Genomic DNA, 20,794 nt, shown 5'->3' with positions numbered 1-20,794 from the left:
CCACTACTTGCCCCAAAAAGTGTCTCCCTCAAACCACATCTACAGAATTTCAACTACGTACGTACTCAAAAGGCTGGAGCTTATTCCCTTAATCACAAAGTCTAGCAAGCAGAACTGCAAGAGCCTTCCTTAGTCTGCAAATGAAAAAGTTCACATTGTGCAAAGCACAAAAAAGAAAAAATAAAAAAAAAAGGAAATACTGAAAAGAAATTAATGAACAAACAAATAAATAAACAAATAGATCCTGCATGGGATTTCTTCCATCTGAGCCTGCTTCGGCTGTTGTTATCACACCCAGTTGCCATGGTACCTTAGCAGGTTTATTAAAATGATAACAAAGGATCCCCAAGAGATGTAGAGCCATGCAAACAGAACTGCTTCACTTACAAGGCCGCTTCTTTGGGGTCAAAATGCAGCCTTTCCAAAAGCATTATACTTTATTTGCTGCAGAAGGGGTAAGATATGGAAGCAGAATGTGACTTTGGGGAATTGGGATGGAATTTCTCAGGTGGGTGCTGGGCCATGGTATGGGGATGGAACATGCCTACATTTCTGCAGAAGAATTTTCCAACAGTTAGGATACCACTTTCCCTTCTCATCTAAGAAATGAACATATCCAGCAGCACAGCAACCCAAAAGCAACAAGGTTTCAATAGCTGAAATAAAGTGTAATTGTAAAAAGTGGAAAATGCCCATTTCCACCCAGATCTTTCTAAGTTCACAGTTCTGATGGAAAATGACATATTCCTACATTTTTAAAGGTTTTCAACAGCTCAGCACACTTCTCTTCCATTCCTTCATTTTCCTCCCCAAGGTAATAAACAAGGAAAAAAGCGAGACAAAATTCATTTTCTCTCTTAGCAGAACTAGCGATTAAAAGGACGGTTTCTATTTAAGAAAGCATTCCTCAAAAAAGCAATATAATTCTACTCAAACTCCTCTTTAAATTTTGACTGTTCGCTATTTCTAAAGAAACAAATATGTCCTTTCACTTATTTATTTCTTTTTAAGTCCCCAAACCAATCCTTTCTGGTCTGCATTACTGAGAAACCCAGCAACTCAAAACCTGACGTAGCTTAATCACACTTCGGTGCTCTCAGAGAAGTTATACATGGTGTGCCCAAACCTCTGCTTGGCTGGAAAATCCAGCAGGATTCTGCATCAACCTTAAGAAAACAGTCCAGAAAAGGCTGCCAACATCTATTTACAGCTACTTAAAAGCCAAACTAAGATCCAGTGCATATCCATTTACATCAATCTGAATAATGTCACGGCATATAATATTTTTACAAGTGTGTATTTTAGGATTTTCAGAAGCACTGAGTGAGGTTTCTATTTGATGCCTACGGAGAGGCAAGTTTTTGGAGCACGTTCCTTTCATGCTCTGCATGTTAGCACTTTTCAATAATCACGATGATAGCCATGGAATTTGTTTAACAAGTCACAATACACACCAGAAATCTTCTCTTGCTTTCTCAGACCATGTTTCCATACAGTGAGGTGGACTGAACACTGGCTGAATGGCCAGATCAACAGGGTAGCATTCAGTGGTGCAAAGTCTTGTTGTGGCCCAATAACAAGCAGAGTGCCTCAGGGGTCAATACTGGGCTCAGTCCCATTTAAATTCTTCAGTAGCTGTCTGGACAGTGGGGTAGAGTGCACTCTCAGTAAATCTGCTGATGACACAAAACTGGAGGGAGTGTCAGACTCACCCAAAAGCCACACAGCCATCCAGAGGGACCCTGACAGTCTGGAGAGGTGGGATGACAAAAAACCTCATGAAGTTCAGCAAGAAATGCTGAGTCCTGCACGTGCGGAGGAACAGCCCCAGGCACTAGGACATGCTGGGTGCAACCCAGATGGAAAACAGCTCTGCAGAGAGGATCTGGGGGTTCAACACCAAGTTGAGCAATGTGCTTCTGCTGCTCAGGAGGCTAATGGTATTCTTGGTTGCATTAGGCAAAGTACCACCAGCAGGTCAAGAGGTGTTCCTTCTACTCAACAGCTGTGAGGCCACTTCTGGAGTATTGAGTCCGGTTCTGGGTGTTCCAGTGTAAGAGAGAAGTGGACAAACTGGAAAGAGTCCAGTGGAAGGCCATAAGGATTACAAAGGGCCTGGAGCACCTCTGCCATGATGGGAGCTTAAGAGCTGGGACTATTCAACCTGGAGGACAGGAGGCCCAGGGGGATCTCAGTGTCTATAAAGATTTGAAGGCTGAGTGCAAAAAGGACCAAGCCACGTTGTTTTCAGTAGTGCCCAGTGGACAAGAGGCAGTGAGCACAAACTGGAACACTGGAGGTTCCTCCCAAATAGCAGGCAGCATTTCTGTGTTGTGTGAGTGATGGAGCACTGGTGCAGGTTGCCCAGAGAAGTTGTGAGTCTCTTCCCTGGAGATCTCGAAAGGTCACCTGGACGTGAATGAGCCTAGGCAACCTGTTCCTTCTTGTCTAAGGAGGAGTCTTGGACCATATAACCTCCAGAGGTCCCTTCCCACCTCAGCCATTCTGTGATTCCAGGCAGGAAGAAGTGAGAAGGTATTTTGGACCCTTGCAAATTACAGCATTTCACATAAAGGCAGACCAGTCGTTTTTCTGCATCTTCACTGATTAGACAGGAGCTGATAAGTTATTATGCAGTACAGAAGAAATAAACAGTTTTGCTGCCACAGCAAATCAAGTCATTTAGCAGATTTTAAAAGGAATTCAGGATAGCCAGATCAGCGAGTGTTAAAGCATTTCTGATGGTCAAATTGCCATGGGAGATGAGAAGAAGACTCCAGGACAAGCACTGACCAGCGTAGGTTTGTAACCAAATCACTTCCCTGTGCCTGCAGTATTTTCATGCTCCTCAGAAGCCATGTGCATCAGCTCACAGCTAGAGGTAGCTCCCAAAGGAGATGGACAACTGCCCTATTCCATTACAGCAATAATTAGCATCTTAAATGCACTCTGCCAACAGCAGTGAACTATTTTAAAGCCTGTGACAGTCATTACTGTCTACACACAGCCAACTGGTTCTCATCTCCAGACATTCTAGTGAGAACCCTTGGCTAGCTCTCTTGACTGCCAAGCCTCAACGCTCTCTCTGAACTTCTATGTGCCAAAAGCAGACATGGAAAGCAAGTCCCAAGAGGCTGCTGAGCGACTTTAGCATGACTTCTTAAGCTGCAAGAAAGCCTCGAGTATAAAAGTCTGGATATGCTTTCAGCTTTGGTAACCCATCCTTGAACGTGATTGATGGCTGTAGAAAATAAAGCTGTAGAAACGATCGCTATTCTAGGTACTAGAAATAGAAAAATAACAGGATGCTAATAATAGATACTGACAATTCTGTGCTGCTTTTACTTATGGATCTCTAAAGCACATGGTATTTCTCTACCTCCACTTGTCTCTCCTCTCACAAAGCTAACTAGGGAGAAATCTAAATGCAGGAGAAATGTTTGAAGAACATTCTCTCCAAAGCTGAAACTGCAAGGAGAGAGTCTGCAAATTTTGAAGACTTGAAGATTCATGGGATGATTTCAGAAGCTAATTATGTTTCTGCAACCTACCTGCGAATGGTAACAGAAGTATTTTCTTTTAATTAGTTGACTAAGTGAATTATCTTTTAAATTAATGATCTTCTCTATATTGCTTTTCATATCTCCCAGAATTCCAGGGGAGAAAATCCCTGCTTTAACATCTACCTATCTATCAGCTAATCCCAGACAAGACAGAGTATTACCAGTGATTGGTAGAATCTGACTCTTAATTGTCAACCAGTTTTCCCCCAGGCTGGTTAACAGCATTTACATTACAGCAGAGTCATTTCTTATTTGCAAATTGAACACAAAAATCCAAGTTTCAGCAGGCATTCTTTTCCTTCCAGAATCTCTGGCATATACAGAAAACCACAACTTCTCCTGTAGGTAGCAGGTGTTGTCATGGCAATCCAGTGTGTTTAGCTTTAATTTTTTCATTTTAAACGTATTGTTGCATATTTTATTTAACATAAATACAGGATGACTCGTATCGAGAACCTGTAGCAGAAAACCACCATCTCAACCGATTGCTATTGCTGCAAAATGAAATTAACAGTGCTACTTAAAGCCATAAATAAGATAAAAATAGTTGAGGTATTGTCTGTTACCCTTAGCTGTAACAGAGACTAACAAGCTTGGAAAAGCTCTAGTTTCAGCTCTGTCAAACTGGGAGACTAGTTAAATACACAAAGAGATTTACAGAAATCTGTGAGGAGCTTCATCTGCTATTTGATTTTGGAACATTTTAAGCTTTTTTCCCCTCAGTTCCCAGGGTCTGATCTATAGATTTCCTTGCAAATCTGTGCTACATGATGACTGATTACAAGATGCAGACCATTCCCTGTCAAGGCTGCATGAGAGTGCAGATGCCAGTGACACTGCTTGCTGCAGGTACATACAGTGGTGCAACCTACCGCCTTGCCCATTCTGGGACAAGACATCATATTCCTGATGAGTAACAGGGGTCCTCCTTACTCCCAAAGGCCCAGCAGGGTATACACTCACAAACGGAAGTTTTTACTGCACTGGTAATTTTAGCAAGGCAAAGGCAAGAGAAAACATTCTCTCAGTTGGGAACAAGAGGGACCTATCTAGAAAACAGGTGAAGAAATGCACTAAACTGGTATCTGGGAAAATGATGAGTTGTATGAAGAAGAGAGGATCTCAAACAAAAGCAGGAAGAAGATGCCTGATGTTGTTAATGATATTCTTCTAAAGAAGGCCTGTGCACTGCCAGGTGCTCAGAGAAGTTTCAGCTCAAGTAAGGGTGAGAAGAATGCCTTTATTAGGGAAAAGAGCTTCTCACTTGCATTAACAGCCGAACTGACTTCCAGGCTCTCTTCATTCTCTACAGAGCCCTAAAGAAAACGTACTTGATGAGCCACTTCACATTAATGTCCTCCTAGGACACATGGCTGCAATTACAAGCAGGTGGTATCATTCAGGAGTACTGTCTTAAAATTGTATGTATTTGCACTTCCCCTAGGGAGCTGCCAGTCCAATCACACTTTCCCACATGAGTTTATTTTCCTCATCTGTACATTGTTAGCCTAAACATTTTCTTTGCATAGCCTCAGAAGAAAAATATCACACTGTGCCTATCCAGCACATCCTGTGACAGTGGAGTAAGACTACATAAACAACAGACAGACCAATTCCAATCTGACATCCAAATCCAAGCATCAGCTAGACAGAAAATACTGCTAACTGGGAAAACTGCCCGTGCATTCTCCTTTATCAAAACTCTCACATCTAGGGGAAAAGAGCTGCCAATCAGGAGAGGATGGGAGCAGGAAAGTACTGACAGACTGCTGCAGCCTGATGAACAACAAGGTAACTTCTCTGGAAGGTGGGGCAGTATGCAGCAGGGGCACATGGGGAAAGGCAGATTATATTGTTCCCAAAAGCTTCGCTGCCTGAAGAGCTCTGATCCAGTCTCAGGTTGTTTCAAACTCTTTGGCTGAATCTGAAAAATGTTACAATTCTTCAAAAGGAAAGACTTTCAAAGAGCTTGCACATATCCTTTAGAACCTGAGCCTGCTGTGAGAGTCGGAGTACTGGAAAACCTGGGACAGATCTCATGATCTCACTCTATTTTTCCTCTCCAAGAACAAAACATGTTTTACCTACACGAGTTGATGGCCTCTGCTTCAGCTGCACTCCCTTCTTTCCAAACACCTGCTTCCAGTAAGGAGGGGACTGTGGTGGAACTGAAGCATCAGGGAGTGCCATGGCCCACTATGATGCCTCTCCAGCTAACTTTCAGAGCAGCACTATCTACACCTGGGTTTGTTCCTTAAATCAAGAAAACTAAGAGAAATGATGAAATCTTTCACATGGCTCTGAGAAGGCAGGTTCCTCTCGGAGTTTAATGCTACTGTAGGTTGTCATTTGCTGTGTAACATCATCTTCTAGATAGATGTCAACTTCTAGCTGTAGGTGCCTATGTCCAATGCAGGAGAGTTGGACTAAATGGCCTTAAAAGATCCCCTGGAACTCAAACATTTTTGTGGTTCAATTCTATGATTCTCTTCTTTGTTTAGCTGCAGGCCCTGAATTCTGGGTGCCTATCAATACTGCATGTATTATGCTGAAGATGTCAAGTACCTTTGGGCACACAGAAAAAAACTCTGACAAAACAGGCAGACCTTTTCCACTCAGGAAGCATGTGAAAACCTGGCTAATTAAAGGCTGATACATTGCAGGGGTCTGTTTGAATGCCAGCTCCTAGCCCGAGGTTAGTGCAAATTGCATACCAGAGGAGTTGCTATACTTTATTGCCTCGGCAGAGTGGCCGGCACCGGGACCTACATCCCCAGCACAGGTCTGCCGCACACCTCTCTGTAGTTCATTCCTGTGGATGTTACAGCTGTGATGATTACACACCTTGCTCAGAAAACAGTCACAGGCCTGTATGTAAAGGCGTATGTGCCAGTTTTTATGTATTCCTTCAGCTTTCTATGGGACTGAATTCTCATTTATTTGTTTAAATACCAAAGAAATGCATAAAGCTAGCTTAAAGAGTTCAACCACAGGACAATGTTATCTCAAGGCAGAAATGCATTAACTATTTAATACAACAACACAAACAAGTCTACTTTATGACCACAGTGAGCAGCCAAGGAACATCACAAGGCAAATGCCAGAAGCTGTTAAGCTTGAGCTATCTCCCAGAGATATAGTTTGAAAGAAACACATTTACTTAGTCTGAAATTACTAGCAAGATTCAGTATTTCACACACCTTAAGACATGCTGTACAATGGACGTTCTTCCTTGTCTTACCGTGGTGTTAGTAACACAATCTGTTTATTCAAAGGCCTCCTACTTCTTTCCTCCTCAAGAATAGCAGAATAAAGAGACGTGCTAAATGTCTGAAGCATGACAGCTCACCACTCAGTGCCCTGCTAACACTCTAATTGCACTCCAGTACACTGTTTGCACAAAGCTGGGTAGCTCTCCAAGCCTTTCTAATTGCATTCTTTTTCAACTTACATCTAATTCAAGCAAGAATGGTGGAAGAGATGTATGGAATTGTTTTCTTTATTCAACAGCTTTCCCATAGCAGATTCTGGGATGGCAAGTCACAGTGAATGAAAGCCTGTGTTCTTTAGATTAGGTCACTTGAGAAGCTACTTCCCTTCTGTAGCAAACAACAGATTGTGTGGACAGGCTGTAATGGCAGCACTTAGGAGTAACAGGATTCCTAACACCTTCATTTCTACTTCAGCTGAGAGAGGGAGTGATGGACAGATTTTTCTTTATATCACCTTTGCCAAGCAACATACTGGAGGACAGAGAATGCAGCTTTCATTTATCTCGGTATTTGTCAGTATTACAAAATCCAGTACCTTGCAGCAATGGAAGCATTCATATTTTGACTTTCAAAGCACTTATTTGAATCCCCATTGATATGTAATTGTAATGATGGTAATCTAGTGAACATACTGAACAGGTTTTTTTTTAAGACTGAAAGCTGTCACTATTTCACACTGTTTCTTCTTCCAAAGGTTGAATCAGTTCTCTGTTCTCTACACTGTTCAAGACTGGAGATAGGTTATCCAGAATATATGGTCATTTTCCAGGGCCAAACTGGACTGCAACAAAGTTCTGCTCAAAACAGGATCCTCTCACCAATAGTGACCAAAAATCAATGCCCAGCAAAACATACAAAAAAAGCACAAGGAGATACTTTTTCCCCATTTCTAGATACCAAGATGTCCCCAGGTTAGATGAGGTTTCTGCATATTTAATAGCCTGCTTGTCTGTTTTGTATGTGGTTGTATTTTTGTTTTTCCTTAAGACTTGGTGAATCTCTTTGAGCCCATGTAAGCATTCAGCACACATATTATGTTCTGTGGAAACAGCTCCCCAACTCAATTACCTGTTGCAAACCACCTCCTTGGCCTATTTTGAACCGGTTCTCTTCTCCTCTCTATTTCATATACAGTATTTTCTTCATGCTCACCTACTCTGTACATTCACAGACACAGAATCATAGAATCACATGGTTATTTGAGTTGGAAGGGACCTTAAAGGCCACCTAGTATACCACCCTGCAGTGAACAGGGACACCCACAGGTGGATCAGGTTGCTCAGAGCCCCATCCAGCCTGGCCTTGGGTGTCTGCAGAGTTGGGGCATCCACCACCTCTCTGGGCAACCTGCAAAAACTGGGCAACCTGGGCAACTGTAAAAACTTCTTCCTCATATCCAGTCTGAATCTCCCCTCTTCTAGCTTGAAACCATTTCCCCTTGTCCTATCACCACAGACTCTGCTAAAGAGCCTGTCCCCTTCTTTCTTATAGACCCCTTTAGATACTGAAAGGCCACTCTTAGCTCTCCCTGGAGCCTTCTCTTCTCTAGGCTGAACAGCCTCAACTCTCTCAGCCTGTCCTTGAGGGAGGGTGTTCCATCCCTGGGATCACTTTTGTGGCCCTCCTCTGGATGTGCTCCAACAAGTCCACATCTCTCTTGCAATGAGGACTCCACACCTGCACTCAGTACTCCAGGTGAGGTCTCAGAGTACTCTACTCTACTGCAGAGTAGAAGGGCAGGATCACCTCCCCTGCTCTGCTGGCCCTTCTTTGGATGCAGCCTGAGATATGGTTGCCCTTCCTCACACCCTCAGTCATGTAATTGATATTACAAGTACTGTAACAGCTGGCAAAATCTGACCTCATTAGCCAATGGTTTTTCAAACTCAACCATAGCTTATGCCCAGCCCTAATCTTTGCCACCCTCCAATAACCCTTGGCAGCCTTGGGACAAATCCACCTGCACAGCAAAATAGCTGACACAGAAGCCTTGCAAGAGTTAACAATCCTCCTTTGGGTTTATCTTATGTCAGGCAAGACCTCAACTCCAGATCCAATTTCATGCATTTCACAATGACTGCCACATATTTCTAAACTACTAGTTTGTTTTTTTCCCATTTTTTAATCCATTTGTTGATATCAGCCTTCCTCCTAGCTCCACAGATTTGGCAAAGTCTTAAAATAACTAACCTGCTGAATACCATAACATTTACCCTGGCAAGGCATGCACAGTAACCACATTTCCAGCTCAGAGCAAATAAAGACTTTTGCTTTCAAATAGAAACTAATGACTGCTTTAAAACCTCACGTAAGCTTCTCACACCAACTTCTCATAACCTACTGCTCCAGGTGTCCACAACAGGAGCATGAACTGCTCAGCAGCTTCTCCAACGCTGGACCATAACAAAAATCTCTCCTATGTGACAGGACATCCACCAGCTGGCCATATGACCATGCATACCAACAGCTACCTGGATCCTGAGTATTCACTCACTCTGACTGGTCTTGAAAGCCCCTTGTAAAGCTTCCACCTGCTTTACAAAAAACTTGCCACCCTCGCTGTCCAGAAACATATTCTATAGCTCCATCCAGACTTTAGGGGTTGGTAGTATTTCAGCAGAGAAAATTAGAAAGCCATAGAACAGCTGCCAGATGGGCTTGCAAAACGAATGAGTTTTCTGCGTGGAAAGCATAGGCCTCTGAGTAAGTTGGCTAAAATGAGAGGTAGCATCAACCTCAGCAGATGTGGAAGATCCAGGCTAACTGTGAGGTTTTAAAATCCCTTCAGAGAAACAGTAATAGTCTTCCCTTGGAAGAGCTTCTATCATGACTTTTCATGATGTGTGGAGCAGACAGGTGTTGCTGGACTGCATGTGAGGCCAGGGAGCAGCTCAGCCAGCAGCCTTCTCATAGTCCTTCAAGAGGCTGTCAAAAAAATCCACAGCACAGGTGGCAAAAATAGGCACTGTTTTATACCCCCAGAAGCTTAGCTTTGGGATTTAAAAACCTTCCCCTGTCATTATAAGATGAAAAGAGACAAACACATAAAAGACATCTGCAGCACAAAATAAGTAATTGGAGTCAGCCCAGGATCACTTAGGACGTTATGACTCCCACCCTAGCAGAAACGTATCAAAAAGGGACAACACCAAATCCTTCATGCTGTGCTGCACAGTCTGGTATTAATGACCCTGCCAGAAATACTGTGAACAGATCAGAGCTTTCCAAATCAGACAATGTTCCTCCTGGAAGCACTTTCAGCCTTGATGGTAATAGGAGCTGTTGTCACATTATCATAAAGGTCTCCCAAATGAGATCCAGCCTGACGCTGCAGCAGATGTTGAATAAGAATTTCTTGATCTTAACTGGTGGCTCAGCTGAAATTCTGCTGCTGGAATTAAGAGCCACTGAGGTCAGAAAATGACACTGAAGGACCACTCCCATTTCATGTGGGACATCAGGAATTTCCTCCAGAAGCCTCCAAAGCATCTTTCCCCTGTTTAGTAGCAAACCAGAACAATCAGTTATGCAGGTGGTCCTGCCTTAAGAGGAAGTCAACTTCCTAGTACCTTCTTGGAGCACTGGTCTGGCTAGTTCTGGAAGGAAGAGCCATATCACAGCAGCCACTTCCCTGATGGTCAGAACCAGAGGGATGCTGCACCTTAAACTAACAATACACCAGATCCCAGGCAAGGAAAAGGTCATTTTTGCTTTTAAGTATATGTTTAAGTATAATAATTAAGTATAATATTTATGTTTAAGAATTTATGTATCATTTGAAAAATAGAAATAAAATAACAGAAGTTTGTTAACACACGTTTTTAATACCCACAGCAACTCATCCTGTGCTGAAGCTAAGAATGTGCAGTAGAAGGTGCATATATGCCTTCATAGATGCCAGTAGGATCCTGACTTCCACTTTCACAGTCCTGATCAGCCACTCATATTTCACCAACAGGGGCGGTCATGCCCCTCCATATGAACTTCAGTTGATGCCAAAATGGAACGCTTACATCCCCATACCTAGGGAGCAGCCAGTTTGAATGCTGAAGCCTCAGTCACTGGGCTTCCCAATCCCATGCTCAGACACTTGAATGACATTTTGCGCTTTGCATAAAAATAAGCCCAGAGCTTTCAGTAAGAAAGGATGTAACATAATTTAACAGGAACTAGAGCGCGTTTTGGGGTTCTGATTGTTTTCTATTTTAGACAGAGCAATAAGGAGAAGCAATTAAGGCAACAAAACAAGTCTTCTCATTTACCATCTGTAATATATTTTAGTGCAAAGAAAAAATAATGTCATGACTACAGTTTTGCAAACTTTTGTTTGATTAATTTTGTTGTACCTCGTCAGCAAATAGGGTGAAAATGAAGCTGGATTGTCCTGTTCTGAAAACATTGGCATGGATCCTCCCATTATCCAGAGACGGAAATACAAAATGAGAATCACCTTCAAAGAAGAACATCTAGGTTAGTAATGTGCTGCTAAATATTTGTTTTGATAGTTCTCTTGGCTCTATGCTGTACTTAGAAGACAGTCAGCTCAGCTGTTGAGGCAAAATTCAATTTTCTCATCCTGTGCAGGTGGCAAAATTCAGCTCTGAGTTATGTTCACCTTCCTGAGCATCTGAGGCTGCTAGGCAGGGGAAGAGTTGTCCAGGCCCTGCGTGACTGAGGGGCAAAATGTTCCTGTCTAAGACAGTCGAGCCCACTCTGGCTTCCCAGTCCAGTGCAATCCCCAGCTCTATTACCCCCCACTTCCAGCCCAGCAGCCACCACATCCATGCACACCGCAGGCTGCTGCAGTGCATAGCCTAGCAGCACAAAAACTTGCAGAGTAAGGGAAGAGCACTAATCTTCTGGGCATCAGCTAGAGGGCTATGAATATGCATATGTTGAATGTAGCAGCTCTCAGCATATTGCCTGGTCCTCCATGCCCCTGCTCACATGCGCATTACTTAGAGGAATCAGCTTAACACAGCTTCCCACAACAAAGGCAGAATTTCAAAGGACAAATTCATCACCCTGTTGTGGCTCAGTCTTAGTGGAGGTTAGCCACTGACCTCTAACTAAATACAGAGGAGAATACAGGACTCATATCTTAAAAGCTATTATTATTCACTCATGCTGGCACCGGTCTAAGGACAAACCACCTATGTTTTTCATGCTGTATAATCCTAATCTTCGGAAGGACTTCTGTGGTTTGGCATTTCACCACCTCTCTGGGAGCCACTTGTCACTGCAGGACAGGCAGGGGGATTTGGCTCCTCAAGAAGCACAAGGAATTGTACACCCAGCGGATCTGCATGGTGGTGGTGGGTTTCTCCCCAGCAACAAGTCAAGTGCTGCTTGGAGCACACCAAGAACAAGGTATTTGCAGACAGAGCTGTTCTGGCGACCAACCAAGCCCTGCTATGAAACTAAAAGCATGCCATAAAAGTCATGACTTTCCACTCAGCCCAGCACCACCAATTCCTCCGTAGTTAGGGCAGGAAAGGTTTACAGATGATTATGTAATTATAATGGCAACCACTATAAATTAAAAGAAAATCTGAACCAAAAACACAATAATAGTTTGTGCCCAGCTGAAGTTTTCTAGACCATTTTCCAACACTAACTTTGCTTAACATCCACCACCTCAGCTTTCTGACTCTTTTGGGACACTACCACACAATGCTCATTCTTGTCACAAACAGAAACACGTGGTCAAGTCCATTCGTACTTACATAGCTTATTACCAGAGCAGCTCTCTTCAAAAAAGGTCTTGCAGTGTACAAGAAATTCTCATTGTTATTTGCAGTCAGGTAGCTGAAATATAAGGAAACAAATAATTTTTAAACACTCTGAAACAGTAACTTATTTTTCAAACTGGAAGAAAGTTATGCTTTATTTTAACCACCCTCCCTCTATTTTAACCTTGCTGTAACGAGACCCCTTTATACTTCAAAGCCCTTTCAAGGTTAGAACTACAATTGTAAAACAGAAGTTACTTGAAATAATACAAGCCCTAAGACACTGAAGTTTCCCCCACAAATTCTGTGGAGCTTTTTTGCTTTTTGACTTGTTTTCTGTATGTTCATTTGTTTTTAAATCATCAGTTAACTCCTTAATCCCCAGAAAAACCCACGTCACACTGAGACTGCTGTGTTCAGTCTCCCAAAGGAATGTATCAACACAACAATTCAATTTCAGTCTACAATTAAAATGCAAAACCTCCTTGCTCCCAGCTCCCTGCTCAGTCTCCAGAGATGGGAAAAAACTGTCCAGTAGAACTGAACTTAGAATAAGTTTTTGTATTTTAAGGGTATTCTGCACACTTGCTTCATCACTGACAAGTCTACTGACAAGGTGTTATGATAATTAACTGCACAAACACACGGGTGGTTTATTGTCCTAGGAGTGCTCATGAAAACCCTTCTGTTTCTCAATGAATAAAATTAAGCTCTATCTGGAGCCTAAGCTACATATTTATTTTACTGTAGGGTAGAAGCACTTGTCCAATTCCAGGGAGTCTTCTTAATGTAACAAATGGTGCCATCCCTAAGACATTAATTCAATGAGAATTCCATTTCTACAGAACCTGATAGAGTTTTTGTCACTGTAATAAAGCATTGAGAAACAGAAAGAAATACAGAAGAGATACGAATATTTTAAGCAGAGAGGAACTAGAAAACTATTGGAAATCTGACAGATAATTTCAAGAAGATATAAATAAGAAGTAAACAAAATAAATTCAGAGCCAAAACATTTTTGGGTTCTTCTGCGTAACAAATCAGTACCAGGATACTCTATTTAAATGATTTACAGAAATTACAGAATGAATCAACACCTGCACACAAGTTAGTTTTCCAAGCATGACAGCATCATACATTTTTCCCGCGAACATCCAGCACATAAACTGCATCTTATTTCCTTCCCAAATTCCTCAGCACAATTTATCATCTGACTGCTTCCACCCTTCAAGTCTCAGAGGAAAAAAAAACAAGACTACAGCATTTCCTAATGCTGGTAGGAGTCATTAATATCTGGCTTTTTGTTCAAATATTCTATAGTAGGAAGCTTGCAATCCTGGTCACCACGGAAGGATGGAGAAAAAAAACTGCATTACAGACAAAAGCAATAGCGACAAAGCCAGCAAGAAACAGTCAGCATTTAACATCTGGGTGCCTTCTAGAAAATAACCAATCTTCAGAAAACTTTCTCTAAGTATCACGCCTAAAACTAAACTAAAACCAACCACACATTGCAAAGAAAGTCAAATGACTTTGCATCTTTGGCGACTACTTACTTAGAAATGTTGACATTTAAGCACAGAATCTGACTTAAATGTCAGATGAATCTTCAAGGGCTGAACTCTGCGAAGTGCAAAGTTTTTTGAGCTCCCACTGATTTTAATCAGGCTCCAGTAAGTACAAGTGAGATGAAACTAAGTCTCCAGCTTTCCTTCTCTGTGAAAGGTCAGGCTGGCCTTCAAGTGTTCACCATGGCCCTGCTCCAAAACCCACCACAGCCGAAGGGAATGGCTCTCAGCGACTTTAATAGCATTTGGATCAAATCCTGGTCTTTTGTTCCCCATTGGAACCCTTTATGTAAAGTGTAACCCCCTTGTGATTTGCAGCAAGAATAGAAGTGTTAGGTTGCATTTTGTTTGTATTTTTTTATAGGTGGAGGGAGGTGAGACTCTATTAATCACACGGCCTGACTGTTTTCATTATGAAGAACCTGTTTTCACTTGCTTGAAGTCTTAACTAGCTGTAACACTTTGGGCAGAGATTTTCCACTACAAATATTTGCTTTAGGTGGAATTATTCTGAAAAAAGAGCAGCCAGATCAGTTCAGCTTCCTTTTTCTGACACTCCAGTTAGAGACAGAGGAACACTTTTATTGGTGTTAAGAAGTTTGCCAACTTTGTCCTCAAGAAACCCTATTACCTCACACCAGCGACTTGAAACTGGCAAAGCTGCCATCACCTCTGGGCCGCATGCTCACCGCCCACATCCAGGCAAGCTACAGGGAGCACGCAGACCCCACCACTTTGCACATGCAGGGCAGGGATCTGAGACTTAAGATAACATTTCCCTGTATACTCTTTCATCTTTGGCAGTACCGTGAAGCAATGGTCAACTCTTCATACCTTGGTTCTCACAGAATCGCAGAATCGTTTCGAGTTGGAAGGGACCCATAAAGGCCATCTGGTCCAACTCTCCTGCAGTGAACGGGGACACTCACAGCTAGATTAGGATGCTCAGAGCCCCATCCAGCCTGACCTTTTTCTCTGCCTGTAAATAACTAAAATGATGCCTGAAACTCACACCTTCCTAGCAGCAAGTATAACACCACACCACACAAGCTACCAAACAGTTTTAAGGCACGAGTTTATCTACAAGTAAAAGTAAATCTGAAGCACTCCACAGAATTAAAGGCAGATCCTGTGGTAGCTCTGGCCACTGCCAGGATTTCAGATCAGGCCTTCAGAAAATCTTGAGTCTTCTCACCATTTGTGTTTGTGGAGCAATAATGGCAAGGAAAAAGAAAATAAGAAGAAATCTTTACATAGGCACTATCTGCAAATCACAACGCTGCACTGAAGAACAGTGAACTGCAACACAGTAGGAAACAGAGTAAAAAAGGAGGAATGGGTGAAGCAAGAGCGTTCAGAGAGTCCAGAACTTTTTTATCTGTCCTCCAAATCTTTTTACTGCTTTGATTATAAAACGTTTCTTTCCATGACAGTCCAACCAAGAAGCAAAAAGTTCATTTTCAGAAAGCTGCCATCCTGAAGTCTACCTGGAAACCATGACAGAGAACACTGCTCAGAGTTTGGTATCCAAGCTGTCTTCCCATTAAATCAACTTGCACAAGCGATATAAATATATGATTTCCCTCAATTAATCAGTGTTCTACAAAATCCATGTGGCTTTCCAGAGCACCTTATCCAATCTTCAGGTTGGATATTAGGAAAAATTTCTCCTCCAAAAGAATGCTGCTGATGCATTGGAACAGGCTGCCCATGGAGGTGGTGGACTCATCAACCCTGGAGGTGTCCAAGAAACATGTGGACACAGCACTGAGGAACACAGTTAGTGGGCATGGTGCAGATGTGTTGGCAGTTGGACTAGATGATCTTAGAGGTCTTTTCCAATCTTTATGACTCTGTGGTTCCACAACTATGGAGCTTACTTTTTGGTTCAGGAAAGTTAACTAGGAAAATATCTCACGTCTGGTGTGAGTGAAGAAAAATACATGTTTGTGCATTAAAATCAAATGAACTGCAAATGACACTTGGAAGTTCGCTAAATGTTAGCAACACAGAGAATGTGCAACATAGGCATGTGAAATCTAGATGTGCCTGCAAGCTGCAAATCATACTGAGCTTTGCTCAGACAGCCTTAGGATCAGCCAAAGCTCTTGATTTTGTCCTTAACTAGGACAATCAAAGAAATCACTCTTACGAAAGCTTAACTGTTTTATACCTGTTTATAATAGCTGCCTTGAATAAAGTCATTTACAGGTCAGATTTCTGTGCATTTGCACACCACACAAGGCTGCCAAATATCCCACTGTTAATGGGAGCCACTCCCTATCACCTGCTCCACCCAACCATTGTAACGTGGCTCCCGATGCCAAAACACACACACACATTTCCACATGAGAGCAGGCGTGGGATGTCTGTAGGAAAAACTGTATGGACGGTAGCCCCATGCAGCAAAATACTACCTCCAGAACATAAAACAAGGTGAACATTTCAAGATGTGGGTCTCTCAGATTTTCATGATGAAAAGATGGAGTTAGAGCAGGAAGTTCATACCATCGGGTTTACAGAATGGCGAGAAACAAGCATGCTTGGACAGAGGTTCTACCTCTGCTTTGTGCCAGCTTTCCCACAGAGCAGAACAGCATGTAATTGGCTACTTGCTATCTTTTAAAAGCCTTTCAGGAACACTCCCTAAAGCAACGAGAATCACAACAAACAGTAAATCCAAAAAGCGCTTAATAACGCAGGAACCTCTTTTGCACAGTTTGAACAAAGGCCAAGACAGCTCTCTGGCAGCTCCGGCTTCCTGAAAAGCACAGCTCATCCTGAAACCAATTACATCATCAGAGCACTCGGAGAGCTCATAATTGAAGACAGCAGAGTAGGTGGCCTAGTAAAACTCAATACCGTGCAGTTTACAGAAATGTAAACTTTCCTGGTACCAGATGGACCTCGTGTTAATCAAAACAAACTTTGCTAAGAAGCAGACAGCTTTTTAATTTGCCTTTACTGTTGAAGGCATCCAGAGTTTACAGACGAGAGTGGGACAGCTTCTCAGCTGCAGCTAATTGCCGTGACATGGAGATATCACAAACCGCTATCAGCAACACATTTATCCCACAGTGTAGCTGACTCAGTATCAGTGTAAAACAAACTCTTGTGTTCTCTTTGAAAGCTTTCTCAAGGAAAAGAAGCGAACAAATGTAAGTACGATGGATGCTCCCCACTGGGGACATCTAAAAGATAATGACACAAAAGTACAACAGCTCTACGGTATTCCGAGAGCTTGTTTTGGGCAGGTCTCTCAGCTGTGAGAAGATTGTTGCTCTCACCTCCATCCTCCCCAGAAAGCAGATCTAACTCACAGCAACCAACAGCATTTTGAACCAACACTTTGGGAACCTTTGTGTTCAGGAAAACATTTGAAGGATAAGTATAAAAGCAAGGCTGTTAATCTTAATCTTAATTCCTGATGATAAGAGCAAGATACCTCTAATCAAGGCATTTTTCAACGCAGAAGGGGTTGCTTTAAGTGAATGCTGAAGCTTCAGATCATTGGTAGATTCACATCTAGTCAGTAAGACAGACTCCCCTTCTGACATGGCAGAAGTTTTACAGGATTCAGATTCTGTCTGTCTTTACCATTTCTACTTAGAGATGACTTCGTTCCAGTCTGCCCAGCCAGCCACATCTTAGGTTACAGAAGGAGCTTTTCAGCTTAGCTTGGCCTATATTTCTCCTTTGGGAGGACCATCAAGGGGCAACTATATGTGATAGTCCAGTCAGAAAACAGGAGTGCCAATCTGTCATGGAATAAAAAATACAAACGAAAAAGAAAAAACAATCTATTTCAAACATGTCTGGATTTTTCACTTCCTTAAAATACCTGTCAATGCAGGGAAATATCAGTCACAGCTACAACTTTTGCAAGTGAAAAGAAAGAAAAGCACTTCTGCTTCCCTTTTTATGAGAAGTCTCAACATTCCCTGCAGTGCAGTGCAGGAGCAGTATCCCTGCTCCTTGTCTCCCTGGAGAGCCTTAAACCCCAGCTACTACTACCCACGCAGACCCAGATGCATAAACACACACAAGGAGAAGCAGTTTTACAGACTTTAAATGCCATGGAAAGATTTTATGAAAGTCACAACTGCTTCAACTCATTTGCACTGATAATGGAATATACACTTCAAGTAAGTTTTCAGTTATGAGCATAAGTTTGGAGTTCTTGCTTTTTATTTGATACCCAGAACAAAACAGAGCAGGGCACAACCACATTGGCATAATATAGCTGAGAAGGTGGCCCCATGTGTGGCCTTTTTCTGCTGTTACGCTAATGTACCTCTTTCTTTTTGGGGTGAAAATGGAGGGAGAAATCTAGGAGAAAGAGGGAAAGGGAGAGGGAAAGGCATAGTAGTGGTACAGGGAGAGAAAATAAAAAGAAGGAAGATTGCAAAACAACCTTAACTGATCAAAGATGTAACCAAGATGAAAAAGGACTTCCTCTCATACCAGACATTCCTCTGACTCGACAAGGAGACAAGGTGGAGCAGGGCTAGCATGAAAAATAAGACCTCACCAAAGCACAACCACCTTCCACCAGATCTCAGGAAACCAAAGCACTGTGCCTTCCATTTAAAACTTTCATTGATTTCAGCCATTTTAATTCCTCTGTGTCTCACACACAAAGCCTTGAATCCACCACTAGATGCCATATCCTGTGTCCTAGGCCAGCTGAAGTCCAGTATAGAGATATTCACATAACTGCTTTAGATGCAGCACTGACAACAGAATCTAGGCTTTAGCTGCTCCATGTGCTTAGCTACAAACCCCTATTTTTCTTCTGCTTGTTCTTTTGACAAGCTTTATTCATTCAGGCTGAAAGTTTTCCATTCCAGGCATTTGTGTCAAGCTGAATTTATTTTCTTCCCTGAAGGTCCCAGGTAAAACAGACCATTTCTGAAAGAGCAATTAGAAAGAAAAATCATTGCTTTGCCCATATCGACAAATCATGCAACCATTTTGTGGAGAAAACTTTTGTGGCTGTGTACTTTGGAGCAGGGTCTCGTCATTTAGCAAGAGAAACTGCAGAGATGTTCCTGCTGTTGCTTTCAGCAACAACTCACTCTGCTTCTGGGAACATGACAAGCCACTAGGGGGAAAAAAAAATCTCTATCTGCATTGCTTAGGAGAGATAGAGACTTTTATCAGTTCACCTGGTTCTCTAGCCCTAGGAGGCTCAAAGGAGACCTTGTTGCTCCCTTCAACGACCTGAAAGGAGGCTATAGCGAGATGGGGGTCAGCCTGTTCTCCTAGATAACAGAGATAGGAGGAGAGGTAACAGCCTTAAATTGCACCAGGGCAGGTTCAGGTTGGATGTTAGGAAACACTTTTTCTCCCAAAAGAGTAATGATGCATTGTAACAGGCTGCCCAGGGGGTGGTAGAGTCACCATCCCTGCAAGTGTTCGAGAACCATGTGGATGTGGCACTGAGGGACATGGTCAGTGGGCATGGTGGGGATGGGCTGGGGTTACCTTAATGGTCCTGTGATTTTAACACAACTCAGCAGGAACAGCATCACTCTCCTTGCAATTGCTCCTGCAAAGCAACTGATATTCAAGCATCTCTCTGGCACTGCCTGTGCCCAGTGTGGAGGAGACAACCTGCTTGGATGTAGAGAACTGAACGTATGCAGATGAGTAAGAGGCTGCGTTTGAGTATTAAAAAGATGAGAGGGGATAAAGAAGAAAGAAGGCAAAGGAGGCATGACAGGAATGAGTACAGAAGGAGGACTGCTCAGCCTGGAGAAAAGAAGGTCCAGAGAGATCTGAGAGAGGCCTTTTCGTATCTAAAGGGGTCTGTAAGAAAAAGGGACGAACTCTTTAGCAGAGTCTGTGGTGATAGGACAAAGGGTTTCAAACTAAAAGAGGGAAGATTTAGACTGGATATAAGGAAGAAGTTTTTACAGTCAGGGTGGTGAGGCACTTGCACAGGTTGCCCACAGAGGTGGAGGAGTGTTCCCCGTCCCTGGAAACACTCAAGGTCAGGGGCTCTGAACAACCTGATCTACCTGGATGTTCCTGTTCATTGTAGGTGAGTTGGACAAGATGGCTTTTAAGCATCCCTTCCAACTCAAATGACTCCATGATTCTGTGAGGAGAACTGAAGAGAAAGGAAGAAAAGGACAGAGATACAGGGAGAAACTCAGACCTCTGCTTTTGTAAGAGATACAGTGGCAGTATCCAAGGAACCTGCTGCCACTCAATTTGTCGTGTCTCCAGTGAGCACTGAGGATCTGAGCCGTGACATGAGCAGCGGGAGCAGCCTGTCTCCCCAGTGCAGCACTGCTTCAGGAAGCAGCTGTGCTTTCAGCTAACCAACCTAGCACAAGCAGATGGCCTGAAAACACAGAGGACAGCCAGGATTCCTGCAGAACGACTGCTACCTCTGCGTCTCTGCAGAAAGCTGGCAGCTTGTGAATACAGGCTGCCCCAAAACACAGCACAGCACAAGAGCCGGGCTCATGGGCTTGGTAACAGGGCTGCATGGAAACCCACTGTGTGCTGTATGGAGTGTGTGGGCTGCGAGGTAGCTAAAACAGGATCCCTAATCACAAAAAAATGCCTTTAATGGGAAAAAGGAGGAGGTTATCCTCCAGCCATGCATGAGCCTCCATTACTGTGAGTGGAAATTATGGAGGTGTCCC

The 20,794-nt window shown here is 42.9% G+C and overlaps 1 protein-coding gene across 2 annotated transcripts in view; it reads right to left on the bottom strand.

Annotated features, from left to right (window-relative positions):
* Positions 1–20,794, bottom strand: part of TMTC1 (transmembrane O-mannosyltransferase targeting cadherins 1) — a 151,514-nt gene that overhangs the window by 79,006 nt on the left and 51,714 nt on the right. For both annotated transcript variants that reach the window (XM_042889622.1, XM_042889623.1), the window contains exons 6-7: positions 12,562–12,643; positions 11,182–11,285 (exon numbers count right to left, since the gene is read on the bottom strand). In XM_042889622.1, coding sequence (XP_042745556.1) covers positions 11,182–11,285; positions 12,562–12,643 — 186 coding nt within the window. The remainder of the gene's footprint in view (positions 1–11,181; positions 11,286–12,561; positions 12,644–20,794) is intronic.

Source organism: Lagopus leucura, unplaced genomic scaffold, assembly GCF_019238085.1.
Source record: "Lagopus leucura isolate 7727_CA_CO unplaced genomic scaffold, USGS_WTPT01 Super-Scaffold_100159, whole genome shotgun sequence".
In the NCBI taxonomy this organism is placed as follows: domain Eukaryota; kingdom Metazoa; phylum Chordata; class Aves; order Galliformes; family Phasianidae; genus Lagopus; species Lagopus leucura.
Note: the sequence above shows the minus strand (reverse complement) of the source record. Positions and strands in the feature narration are given on the sequence as shown.